Source organism: Andrographis paniculata, unplaced genomic scaffold (assembly GCF_009805555.1).
Source record: "Andrographis paniculata isolate CXL003 unplaced genomic scaffold, ASM980555v1 Contig52END, whole genome shotgun sequence".
Classification (NCBI taxonomy): domain Eukaryota; kingdom Viridiplantae; phylum Streptophyta; class Magnoliopsida; order Lamiales; family Acanthaceae; genus Andrographis; species Andrographis paniculata.
Window position 1 is genome coordinate 4,087,392 of NW_026137587.1, and position 12,539 is coordinate 4,099,930.

Below are 12,539 nucleotides of genomic sequence, written 5' to 3' on the forward strand. Positions count from 1 at the left end.
ATAAGAATAAAAAAGAATCGAAATTAGTAGAAAATTAAAATTAATTTAATTATATTATTATACATAATAAAATAAAATAAATAAACAGAAAGATAAAAAAAACTACTATATATGATTTTTTTTTGTTGGAAGAATAAGATATTATATGCATAAATAGTATATAAAGATTTTTCAAGTGGAAATCCTTCAAGGTAAAAAATAAAAAATCACGAGTTGTCCAAACCATAATTAATTCACAATAATAAAATAAAATATAAGAGTTGTCCAAACCAGAAAACGCAATGAATTACGAACACTTCTTATTGATCCAATGATCCAACAGCGCTGATTTTCCAAATCCTGTGCCGTATTGGATGAAAATCTCATAATAATTTTTTTTGTTGTGGCTTAATTTCTCATGTATATATAGATGTACGAAACCCTAACTTTATCTATATTTTTGTTATTTATAATCTCATTAAATCTGAATTTTATTAGATTATTTGTTATTATAACAAATTTTAATTAATTATCCAAATTTATTATTATTTAAAAAAAATTCCAAAATTATGAGAATGCATGAATTAAAGTGTCTTATACTATATATATTAATATGATATGATAACACACTACTAAAATCTTATGAATTTTCTTTTTATCATTTTTTATTTCTTTATTTTATTCATTGTACTTCTTTTGTCATTTTAAATTCATACAATTTATTTATTTCCTTCTTTTTTCTTTTTTTTGGTATTCACTTGCATTATTTTTGTTTTTTTTTTTCATTTGATATAATATTATGAATTAAAAAAGTCACATATTTTTTTAAAGAGAAAATTATTGATGAACATTATTGTGAATTATTTACCCAATTGAATGATGCTTGTTACTTCAACAATATTAGTTACAACAATTTTATTATTATTATTATTATTAGTAATAAATTTGTACTAACTGGTCCTCACTCAATCTGTGTGATTTTCCACTTTTTTCATAAATAATATTGATTTGTTTGCTGTCCGGAAGATGGTTTGGTGGTGTAGGAATTAGAATTGTGACCATGAGACCATAGTTTCAAAATCCCCGATGCTTTAGGTCATCTGCCAATAGACGGGAGGTTTATACTATATAGTATATTTAAAATGCTAAATAATCAATCATAGGTTAGGTTGGTTTTATATGTTGATTTGAATAGTTATTTTTATATAATATTTTGTAAAACAAATAATATATTATTTTTATAAATAAAAAAAAAAAGGAAGAAGTGAATGGTAAAAAATTGAAATAAACTTCCAAATAAACTTATAATATTTTTTTATGCGATTTGCTAATTTATTTAATTTGTCATTCAATATATAAGTATCTAATATATTTATACTAGTATTATATTTTAATTGGTTCCGTATGTAATTTAATATATTTATAAAATAATTCAATAATTTTTTTTGTCGATTAATAAGTTTTTAACATAATAATATTGTATAATATTTTATACGATTAAATTTTCGTACCGATCAAGTCAAATAAGTATGATTTTACCCAATCAGCACATTTAATAAAAACATATAGCATATGTTTAACAACACAAAACATATGATAATACAATATTTATATATATATATATATATAACTCATGATAACACTTTATATAATTATACATAGTACATCATAATATTAATTTTAGTACAATAAACTATTTATACAATACAAGATAATATATAAATTGCACATCTGATGCTTCTTTATAAAATAATACTCAATTCGTCCCACTTCTCATGTCCATTTTTCCATTTCCGTTTGTCCCACTTATTTTGTCATTTTCATTTTTTTTGAAAAGAATTATAAACTTTAATCTTATTTTAAAATTTTTATTTATAATTTTTTTAATTTTAATTATACTAATTAGTTATTTTAATCTTAATTTATAATTATTTTTATTATATAATAGATATTTTCACTAATACATTTTTAATTACTTATTAATTATACTCCTTCTCAATTCTCGTGTCTATAGTAAAGCGAACAAAATATCCGAGATAGAGGAAGTATTAGATTGTGCTATATATAAGCATATACATAGTATTGATTATATGTGCTGATTTGGTCAAATGAGCAAGATACTGATTTGACTGGACTAATATTTTAACCACGGTTTGGTTTGTGTTCAAACTTAGATCAACATTATTCTTCTATATGATTTTTAATAAAAATATATAACTATTTTCATAAATTATGGATGTGTTTACATAATAATTTTGAAGATTTTAGAACTATTTAATCTCTTAAAAAATATTAGAAAATATTTTTAAACTTGATTAATTAGTGCCTGAGATTAGGAATCTCTAAACACTGTATGGTACAGAAAATAAACTGGAAAATAAAAGACTGAAATTTAAAGTGGTGATCCCCAAATCTGACTTTGCTTTGTTGAAGTTGATTGAAGATACCTTCTCCAGAAAAATCCAAACCCTTAAATATTCCCTGGGAAACTGTACTGAAAACCGTCGCCCGAACGGTTACAACGTCTCCTTTCCAACCGTCTTCCAACCCTTCTCCTGCTGACACGTGTCCTCAGCGGACCAAAATTGTCACTATATTTCACTCTTTGAGCCGACCACAGACCTTCCGCCCTTTTGGCCCGACTGCCAATCTACAACCGTATTGGTCCGACTGCCAATCCTCCCGACTTGCAAACCATCTGACTTGTTTGGTTCAGCTACAAACCTCCCGACTAACAGACCATCCGACTTGTTGGTCCAGCCGCAGAGTCCCGACCTGAGGACCTCCCGACCTGTCCGACCTGAGGACTTTCCGTCCTGAGGACTTTTCGACCTGCGGACTTTCCGACCTGAGGACCTCCCGACCTGCGGACTTTCCGTCCTGATGACTTTCCGTCTTGAGGACCTCCCGACCTGAGGCCCTCCCGACCTGAGGTCTTTCCGTCCTGAGGACCTCCCGACCTATATTTTCCTTAGAAATAAACCTATTTTCCTTGAGTTCCCCACGGTGTCCTTCAGCCAGTTCAATCAACTCTATTGCCAGGCCCATTTTTTCTTTTACGCTTTTTAACCTAATTCTAAATTTTATACGTAACAATTACATTAAATAATTTTTTTTCTCATATAAAGCATCGTATTCTCTCCTTCGTTGATAAGTAAAGTGTAAGATGATTTTGATATTTTTGTCATTTGCACTTTATATATAAATTATTTATATGTTTAATAATATATTTGTAATTTATTTAAAAATTAAATATATTTTAGTATTACTTTGTAATTATTTTTATTGTAATATAAGATATTTTTATATATTTAGTGAAACGGACAAAAAGGGTAAAATAATATTTTAATTTGGACATAAAAAATATAAAATACTATTGTTTCTAAAATTTATCTTCAAGTTAAAAAAACAGAAGTTGGAATGTTAATTTGAATTTTACTTGATATTTATTAAAATTTTGGAATTAATAATATCAAAACCAATAACTTTATAAAAATACACTCACATTATGTTCAATCAAAAGATTTATATTTTACAATTTTTGTATGTTCAAACGCATTATTTTTATTTTTATTTTTCTAGTAAATCTGATTTCTCATTCTACACAATATAAATATTTTAAAATTATACATTCGTCTCACTTAATTTGTTCATCTTTTCTATTTTCGTCTATTCCACATACTTTGAAAATTGTTTTTGGAGATATAATTATACACTTTAATCTCATTTTAAAAAATCTAATTTATAAAAAATTTTATTTTAATTAAACTATTTAGTCATCTTAATCTTAATCTATAATTTTTTTAATAATACATTTTTAATTACTTACTAATTACATAATACCTAAAATTTCGTGCCTAAACTGAAGTGGACAAATTGGCTGAAAAGGAGGAAATATCCACTAAAATATAAAATTACATCACCCTCTATATAATATTACACAAATGCCATCAAATAGTACCACTTAATACCATAAATATTAAGGGGTATAATAGTCTTTGTGTATATCAATTGTACCACTACCAATATAATACTAATATACTAAAATTTACGTGCAAAATGGAGTATTAAATTAAAATATAACTGTAGAAAAAATTATGCACAAAAATTATTTCAAATGGAGATAGAGAAAATTAGCTTTTAATATATATATATATATATATATATTATTGTACTCTATTTAATTAATTTGTAGATCTAAATTCATGATGATATTTATAACCCCTAAAATAAATAAAATAATTTTGAATTAGGTGTAAATAATAGGTCATGGCAAGTTGCAGATAAATGATTAGATTGGGAGAATTGTTAGGCCATATTCATTACATCAAATCTACACTTATCAAAATCAATCTTTATTTAATACTATAATTTAATTTTAATAGCAGCCATGCACTAATCCCCTTAATTATGAACTTGTTTACTATGGAGGATAAAATGAGAATATTAAAAAAATACTCCCTCCGTCCCATAAATATAGTCTTAATTGGATTGTACACGGGATTTAAGGAATATTGATATTATATTGGTAGTTGGTAAAAAAATGGATAAAAGACTTTTTTTTTTTTGTTATTGTGAGTGTATTAGTGTAAAAAAATAGTGACAATTGTGTAATAGAAATGAAAAAATAAAGATAGTTTTACGGTAATAGGATTATTTATGAAAATAAGACTATTGTTTTGATACTAACAAAAATGATAAACAAGATTATTGTATTGGAACGAAGGGAGTATAAGTATATACTCCCTCCGTCCCAGATACCATGTCCACGTTGCCGTTTTTGTCCGTCCCACATACCATGTCACTTTCCTTTTTGGAAAATGATTATACACTTTAATCTCATTTTAAATTTTTTAATTTTATTTTATTTTTTAATTTTAATTAAACTAATTAGTTATCTTAATCTTAATTTATAATTATTTATATTATAGAATAATTATTTTCACTAATACATTCTTAATTATCTATTAAGAACACCCCTCCTAAAATACCGTGTCTATAGTGTAGCAGACACGGTATCTGAAACGGAGGGAGTACAATATGTCAAGCATAGTAAATACACCTTTAATTAATATTTAAGTGTATATGTTAGTGTCGATGATGAATAAGCATATTATATTTTTTAAATAATATTTATGAGGAATCATTACACTAAAAAATACTAAGCGAACAAACATTGTAAATTAAAAATATTAGCTCGGATAAAGAATTTATGTTAGGTTTGGTTTGCTTTTTTATTATTCTCAATAATAATTTTTACGGATAATTTTTAATATAATTTTTTTTTTTTTTACAATAAATCATCAAGTTAATATTACATGAAGTCAAAATACAACCAATATATTAAGACCCAATAAATAATTTGGAATCATATACAAACTTTCAAATTTAATTGTAATTTGAAATTGATTTTAAATATATTTTTATTTTTATTTCTTGTTAAGTAAATATTTTAGTTTGATATTTTATAAGAAAAAAAAAAATTACGTATTTTTATTAAAATTATACAGATTGAATAATAATATTTTTAAATAAAAAAAACAAACACACCAAATCATATAAAAATTAAGTACATTGTTGATATATATATATAAAGAAATTATTGTTCCTTCCAAAGATGGCAATCTGCACAAAAATTTCCACTTATGAAAGTGACAACGTTTGCTTTACAAATATCGCAACCACTAATTGCTTTGTAATGTTTTTAAAAATGACAATTGTATTATTTAGAAAATAAATATTTTTAAATTTATTTTACTTAAAAATATTCAAAATTAAATACATTTACTCATAAAAGTTTTATATAATTTTTAAAATAGGGGTATTTTGCATTAGGTTAATCATTTAATGCATTTATGTAATATATTTCTTTTCTAATGCCAAAAAACCACATCATTGTCACCTTATCCGGATTGGTCGTAAAGAATAAATAAATTCCTTAAAAAATAATTAAATCTGTGAGTGGCTATTTTAATAATTAATGTAGTGAAAGGCCCACAAAATGGCAAATTTCGTACATGTTTAAATCAAGTGATAGGCTCCGTTGGATTTATTTTTTTTAAATATATATATAATTTATAAAAAAAAAATTATTGTTTAATTTTTATTTATTTATTATATTTTTTTTTTTGCTACGTAAGAAGTGTTTAGATTCTGTTTCTTTTAACTTCCAAATTCAAAATATCTATTATTTAAATTTTGTATTTTTTCGAAAACAAAATAATAAAATAATCATATGGAATGAACAGAGTATTTTTTTTATTTTTATATTGTAATTTTTATATATAATATTTCTTTCGTCCACTCATAAAGTATACAATTATTTTTGGCGCGGTGTTCAAGAAATAATAATATTTTAATATAATTGGCAGTTAAAAGTAGTGTAATGATATTTTTGCCCTTACTTTTTGGTATAAAAGTAATTATGTGATGTAAAATAAGGGTATTTGTGGAAAAAAAAATAAGGTATTTAATGAAATGTTTACTTTGTAATTGAACGTCCCAAAATTGAAATATGTATACTTTCTAACTGGACGGAGAGAGTATAATATATAGATGAAATTATACTTTTACCTATAACATATTTTGTACTGTAATTAGATTATGTTGTTGCATGTAAGAGAATTTTTATTACATATGGAAAATTCAATTACTAAAAAAATAAAAATGATTTGAAATTAATTAAATGACAATATGAATAAAATCACTTTAATTTGAGGAAATATTATAATGTAATCTATCAACTTAAAACTAAAATCTAAACAAATACTCTCTCCGTCTCAAATACCAATATTTTTTTTTAGTATGTCACAAACACTGTGTAATATTTTTAAAATAGAAAATAATTAATTATAATTAATTTCTACCCACACTTTATTCTCTCACATCATCCAAATAAAAAAATAAAATATATATTTCTCTTTCACATAATCTAATTTCTAAATTATCATAATTAATACTATACACCTAAAAACACGAACTATCTTTTGCAACTTATTTTCTAAGGGAGAGAGTACTTCTTTAGCCAGGTCATTTATTATTTAAGACTTTGTTTATTTTGAAAATTTGTATACTATTTTTTTAAAAAAATAAAATTGTACTATTATATATATATATATTTAACAATATTAACATCAAATATTTTTCCTTTTTCAAAATTTCTTAAAATTACAAAACTTCCAATCTTTACGAATCTAAAATATTGTTGTCAAAGAGTAATGACAATATATATGTATATATTAATTGCATTTATTTATACTTTGAATATCATCATGTGCTGTGATTTCGTTATCTCAACAAAATGGGGCGCTCGTCGAGAAAGTGGGCGGAGAAGATTTCTGCAGTGGCTTCTCGTGTGTATTTCTTCGCGATCATTCTACAAATTCCCCTATTCAGGTAGATTCGCCTTTTATTTATTTATTTCTAGGAATGATGCTGATGGTAGTGGTGGAGTTATTGATTGATTGTTCAACTTGAAAATTGAAATAGCGGATACTGTATCAAAACTGAAAGAGTTTCCCCCGAAATAAATTCGATGCTATCATGCAATTAAACGCTTCAAATTTTGGTGCAGTAGCGCACGCAGCCATCTGCAATAATTTTGATTTGACTCACCGGTTTTGTTGTCTTCCACGACGTATTTCGGAAATGCCTTTTTGGCGTAATTTGTCTCGACGTGAGGATTTCTGTTACGCTTTTGTTGGTTAGGATCATAAATGAAGGAAAATAGAAATTTGGTATATGTATTGTATTGTAATGTATTATAATCAGCTAGTCCTGTATGGTTAGGTGAATGAATTAGGGTGATGTCGATTTCAAGGGCCTCAATAAGGTGAATTGGAGGTAGATTGAAGTTTCTCTGAATCCTTTGGTAATGGTGATTGAACACATTGAGCCTATTAGAGAGATTCACTGAATATATACATATATATATATACATACATATGCATATTTATCTATGTTTTTTTATGGAACTCTTTGTCGAAATATTGAATCGAGAGTTTGCTATAAGCATCAATAAACTTGTTAATTACAAAACGCATGTTCAGATACATATATATATATCAATCATATAGAATTGTTATTAGATTATGGATTACTGAATTGCAAAAGTTGCACCAAAAGCATGGTTTGATAAAAAAGTAATGGAATTGGTGGAAATATGCCTAACAGGGAGTTTAATGTTTGTCTCACTCCTGACAGAGAAGTTCGTCTGAAATTGTAATGGTTTCTTTCTTGCATGGTCTAGTGTGCAATTTGGCGATCTAATAATGATGCTTATGTTGAAGTTGAAATGGTGTTATTGCAACTCTAGTAACAACTATGCTTGTATTATGATTCAGTCTTGATTGTGTGACTGTGCTTAGAAACTTTTGAGTAAGTAGGAACACGACGTTTTGCAGTCTTTGTAGTTCGACGTTTTGCTTGCTTGCTTGCTGTTCTTGATGCTTTTTCTGATTTCTAATAACTGTTTCATTGAGTCTCAGATTCCCATGTAGAATGGGTACGTGTGAAACGCCGATAGAAGTAATGGCATGCCAACTGATAGCCAGTGGAATTTCCCCTGAGTTAGTTCTGAAGGCCCTACTCTTTCCCGGAGCCATTAGAAGATTATTTACTCAGGGCACAGCCATTCCAAGCCCCGGACAGCTTCTGAATTCTTACAAGTCGAAGATAAGGGATGCAAATGCCCCATCCGATCCCAGGCACTTAGAGGTTAGTACAACCTCGCTAAATCTTTTCGAACATATCATTAGACATGCTGAATTTGCTTGCATTTCATGGTATCCTGTGTTTCCAGCACCTTATTTTTACAAAAACTCTGATATCAGATTACATGAAATACGAACATGGCTTCTGATGTGTAAACCAATTTAAAACAGGTAGTTATCGGAAGCTACCTCTGTGTTGCCGGAGCTCTTGTAGGTTTGATAAAACATGGAAGAATTGGCTTATTCGGTTTGCTTCTCGTCCTATGGGGCATTGCAAGGGAAATATTGACTCGAAAACATGCATATGATCATAGTAAAACTCTAAGCATATATCCAGAAATGATTGTCACTCTTATAATAGCCTTCTTTTCTGTGAGAAGAGATGTAAGAAAGCTTATGAGAATTTGTAAACCCGACACCATTCTTGAATGGCTCAAGCCCAAACACATTTGAGCTTATTCCAATCATATGCTGATTAGTGCTGATTTTGTTATTTTGTTATCTTTGTTCAATATGGTAAATTCAGATTTGAAATATGTTGTTTTCGTAAACTTTTGTTTATGTATATATTGAATACATGCATATGATATATTGGCCTTAAACACAAAAGATGTTGAATTTAGTCATGGTGATCATTATTCCATAGTTGCTTACTTGCTTCCATATATATATATATATATGTATGTATGTATATTGTTTCTTGTATCTCCACTCACCTATATCTCATATGTTTGAATAATGTTTTCTTCTGCCCTTTTAAAAAGTCTGATGCATTTTCTGTAGTTTCTGTTGCAAATTGTGTTTAGGACTTTTTGTCACTTTCATAAATATCAGTAAAGCAAGATTTGGGAATTTTGGAGATTGATGCCAGCAGAATAAATTTGGCTTTGGATTCTTGAAGCAAGTTGATGAATTTGAATCACAAGATTGGCGAGATATGCAGATATCAGATAAAGGCACAGGTAAATAATTGAGACACTGCACAGTAGACAGTGACGTATGCCATAAGGTCTGTGTTCTTTGCATATTGTTCCAATTTTCTTTGAATTTATATGTATATATATATATCACTCGCTATCTTTGAATTTATATCCCCCATCATGTAATCAAATAAATTGCCTAGGTGTGCGTGTCTATTTTTTTATATTTTAAGGTGATTTGATTTGAATTCTTTATTTCTTTTCAATGAAAATAAAGTTTCAGTGTGTGTATAAATGAGAATAGATATTGAATATATGAATGTGATATCATATATATGTATGTGTGTGTGTGTAAATTAACAGTAATGAGATTTAAATCTTGTGGACATAGAAATGATTCAAAGCTCTGGTTTTCAGGTATCATTTTTGGCAAATCTACCAACTGAGAATTCAATTGCTTTAGAGGTAATAATCCAATCTGAGCTGCAAATGAAATTCTTCAGAATCCCAGGATTGAATGTAGAAATCTTTGCCTTGATTAGAGGAAATTTGTTTCCATATTTAATGAGAATGAAGTGAAGAAAAAAGTAAGATAAGGTCCTCCAGAATGAATAATTTAACTGGATATGGTTTTATAATTTATGTTTTACTCTCTGGTGTTTTTACAAGAAGATGGATGGGGCCCATAGGTTTCCTTTTAGAAGAATTGAAGCACACCCCAACTTGTCCTGCCTTTCACTGATTAGCCTCTTCAAGAAATTAATCAATATGAAATAGTGATGCACCATGTTCCAAGATCTACAAAGAAAAGCTAACAAAGGATTTTGTTTTCTAGCACTTTGGTCACATCCATTCAATTATTTGTCAAGTGGAGGAAATTTGTAACTGAAAGGCACAAATGGTGAAGATCTTTTTCCACAACTCAATTGTTTTTGATCATTTCTGATTTGTAGGTTTGTTGTGGCTGAGCCCCTGCATGGTTGGAGGTATGTTTTCCTCCCTCACTTTCTGCAACCCCACTTTTCCCTTTAGCCTTTCCTTCACCTTTCAGTGAGAACCCTTCCCCCCCACCCCACCCCACCCCCAAAAGAAAAAGAAAAAAGATTTCAGGGTTATGGTCATTTGGGTTTTGTTTTTTTTGTATGCTGATATTTTTCTCTTCTTCCATTTTCCATTCATCTGACTAGCAATTGTAAATGTGAATCTGGTTATGATTTTGTTGGTTATTCATTTATGTTCATTCACTTGGCAGGTTTTGTTGGGGAAATTCTTAAAACTTTAGTACAAGAATGTCTTTGTGTTTCCGATCCTTCAATTATCCATCAAGCATAAACTGTTGCCTGAACAAACATGCTACAAGCCAGGGGAAGAGAAGCCCTGCCCTCGTGAACTTTCCCCAGGCTGAAGCATGTGAAAGCAGTGTCTTTGTTAATAAATCATCAGAAGACAGGAGAATCAGAACCCCACGCGACAACAGCATCGGGATCATCGGAGGGGTGTCGATAGATTCTTGCCTGGATTTCACCAAAAAGCTGGTGAATTGTAAGGGGGAAGATGGTCAAGAAAGTAGCCCACCTTTTATCCTCTGTTCAGATCCAACTCTAAACAAGAAGCTCTTGTTTCTTGAAAGAAGTCAGCCTAGTAAGGATGAAGGTTTGTTGGTAAATGATGATGATAAGAGTCGAATAGTCACGAATTTGAGGTGTAAGAGGGCTTTTCTTGAGAAGTCTGGAGTTTGCTGCATAGCAATGCCTTGCCATTTACTACATCATTGGCACGATGAGATTAGAGAAGGATGCTCGGTTCCGTTCCTTCATGTTGGTGAATGCGTCGCACATGAACTCAAGGAAGCTAAGATGAGGCCACTCGAGGCCGGAAGCCCTCTTCGCGTAGGTGTTCTTGCCACCAATGAGGTATTGGTTGGTAGTTTCTACCAAGACAAGCTTGAAAATGAGGTATCATTGTTACTTCTGTCTTTTTTGCTTTTCCTAGTGGAAATCCGTTGGTGCTACTCTTTAAGTGCGCTCTGAGTAAATTTTTGACTGCTAGGTTGTGTGTTGTGCAGGGGTTTGAGGTTGTTCTTCCGGACAAGGCGACAATGGAGCATACAGTGATTCCTGCAGTGGAGGCGCTGAGCCGAAAGGACTTGGAAGGAGCTCAGAATTTGTTCAGAATTGCTCTGCAGGTTCTCCTCGTGCGAGCGGTGAATAGAGTTGTCCTTGCTTCGGATGAATTCCGGGAGCTTCTGCCGCCGGGGGACCCTTTGTGGAGTAAATGTGTAGACCCTATGGAGGCTCTCGCGAGATCGGCTGTTGAGTACGCGAGATCGGTCTGGTGAGAGATGATGAATAATCCATTGGCATCATCTTTAGATGATGTTGCAGATTCCCAAGTCATTTGTGTTTCATATATACATTTTCGCGATTTGTTGAAGCTCCAAGAAGGGAATTTATTGTTTCGTCACCATTAAAGTAAAAATGGAGCCAAGGAAGACATCTGATGCTGCAAATCTGATTCTTGTTTCAACTTGGAAGAAGAGTGGAAACAATAATAATCATAATAATAATCATAATTGGGCGGCCATTACTACACCGTATAGAACTGACGGTACGTATGCATATGTTATATTTTCATATGCTATCTATGTTATTTTAGCAAAATTATCTATAACTTTTTTATAATTTTGAAATTCAGCGTAAATCCTCTTTTTATTTTAAAAATTGTATGGAGCTCTCTTATAGTTTCAAAAAATGTTGCATGAAACTTCACTGTGGTTTCGAAACTCATTGTAACTCTTTACTTTATTTTAAAAAATTGCATAACGTCCCTCTTATACTTTAAAATATAATGCATAAAACTCTTCGCAATGCAAAAAATATAAATAGAAATTCATCATCCTATTACACATCGGAGGTTTCAGGGGTAAAAT

The 12,539-nt window shown here is 29.5% G+C and overlaps 2 protein-coding genes across 4 annotated transcripts; both read left to right on the forward strand.

The window, feature by feature from the left end:
- The first annotated feature begins 7,274 nt into the window (after positions 1 to 7,274).
- On the forward strand, positions 7,275 to 9,255 carry LOC127254947 (uncharacterized). Its single transcript, XM_051280313.1, has 3 exons — positions 7,275 to 7,374; positions 8,466 to 8,694; positions 8,862 to 9,255. Exons 1-3 carry the CDS (start codon positions 7,280 to 7,282, stop codon positions 9,141 to 9,143), a joined length of 606 nt encoding a protein of 201 aa, XP_051136270.1. The 5' UTR covers positions 7,275 to 7,279; the 3' UTR covers positions 9,144 to 9,255.
- Positions 9,256 to 10,327: 1,072 nt separating this feature from the next.
- On the forward strand, positions 10,328 to 12,199 carry LOC127254945 (uncharacterized). 3 transcript variants are annotated; one of them, XM_051280308.1, is made up of 3 exons: positions 10,328 to 10,596; positions 10,863 to 11,565; positions 11,676 to 12,199. In XM_051280308.1, exons 2-3 carry the CDS (start codon positions 10,900 to 10,902, stop codon positions 11,946 to 11,948), a joined length of 939 nt encoding a protein of 312 aa, XP_051136265.1. In that variant the 5' UTR covers positions 10,328 to 10,596; positions 10,863 to 10,899; the 3' UTR covers positions 11,949 to 12,199. The 3 variants fall into 3 exon arrangements, with proteins under 3 accessions (XP_051136265.1, XP_051136267.1, XP_051136266.1); XM_051280310.1 differs by lacking the exon at positions 10,328 to 10,596 and adding an exon at positions 10,733 to 10,750; XM_051280309.1 differs by lacking the exon at positions 10,328 to 10,596 and having other exon boundaries at positions 10,757 to 11,565.
- Positions 12,200 to 12,539: the final 340 nt, after the last annotated feature.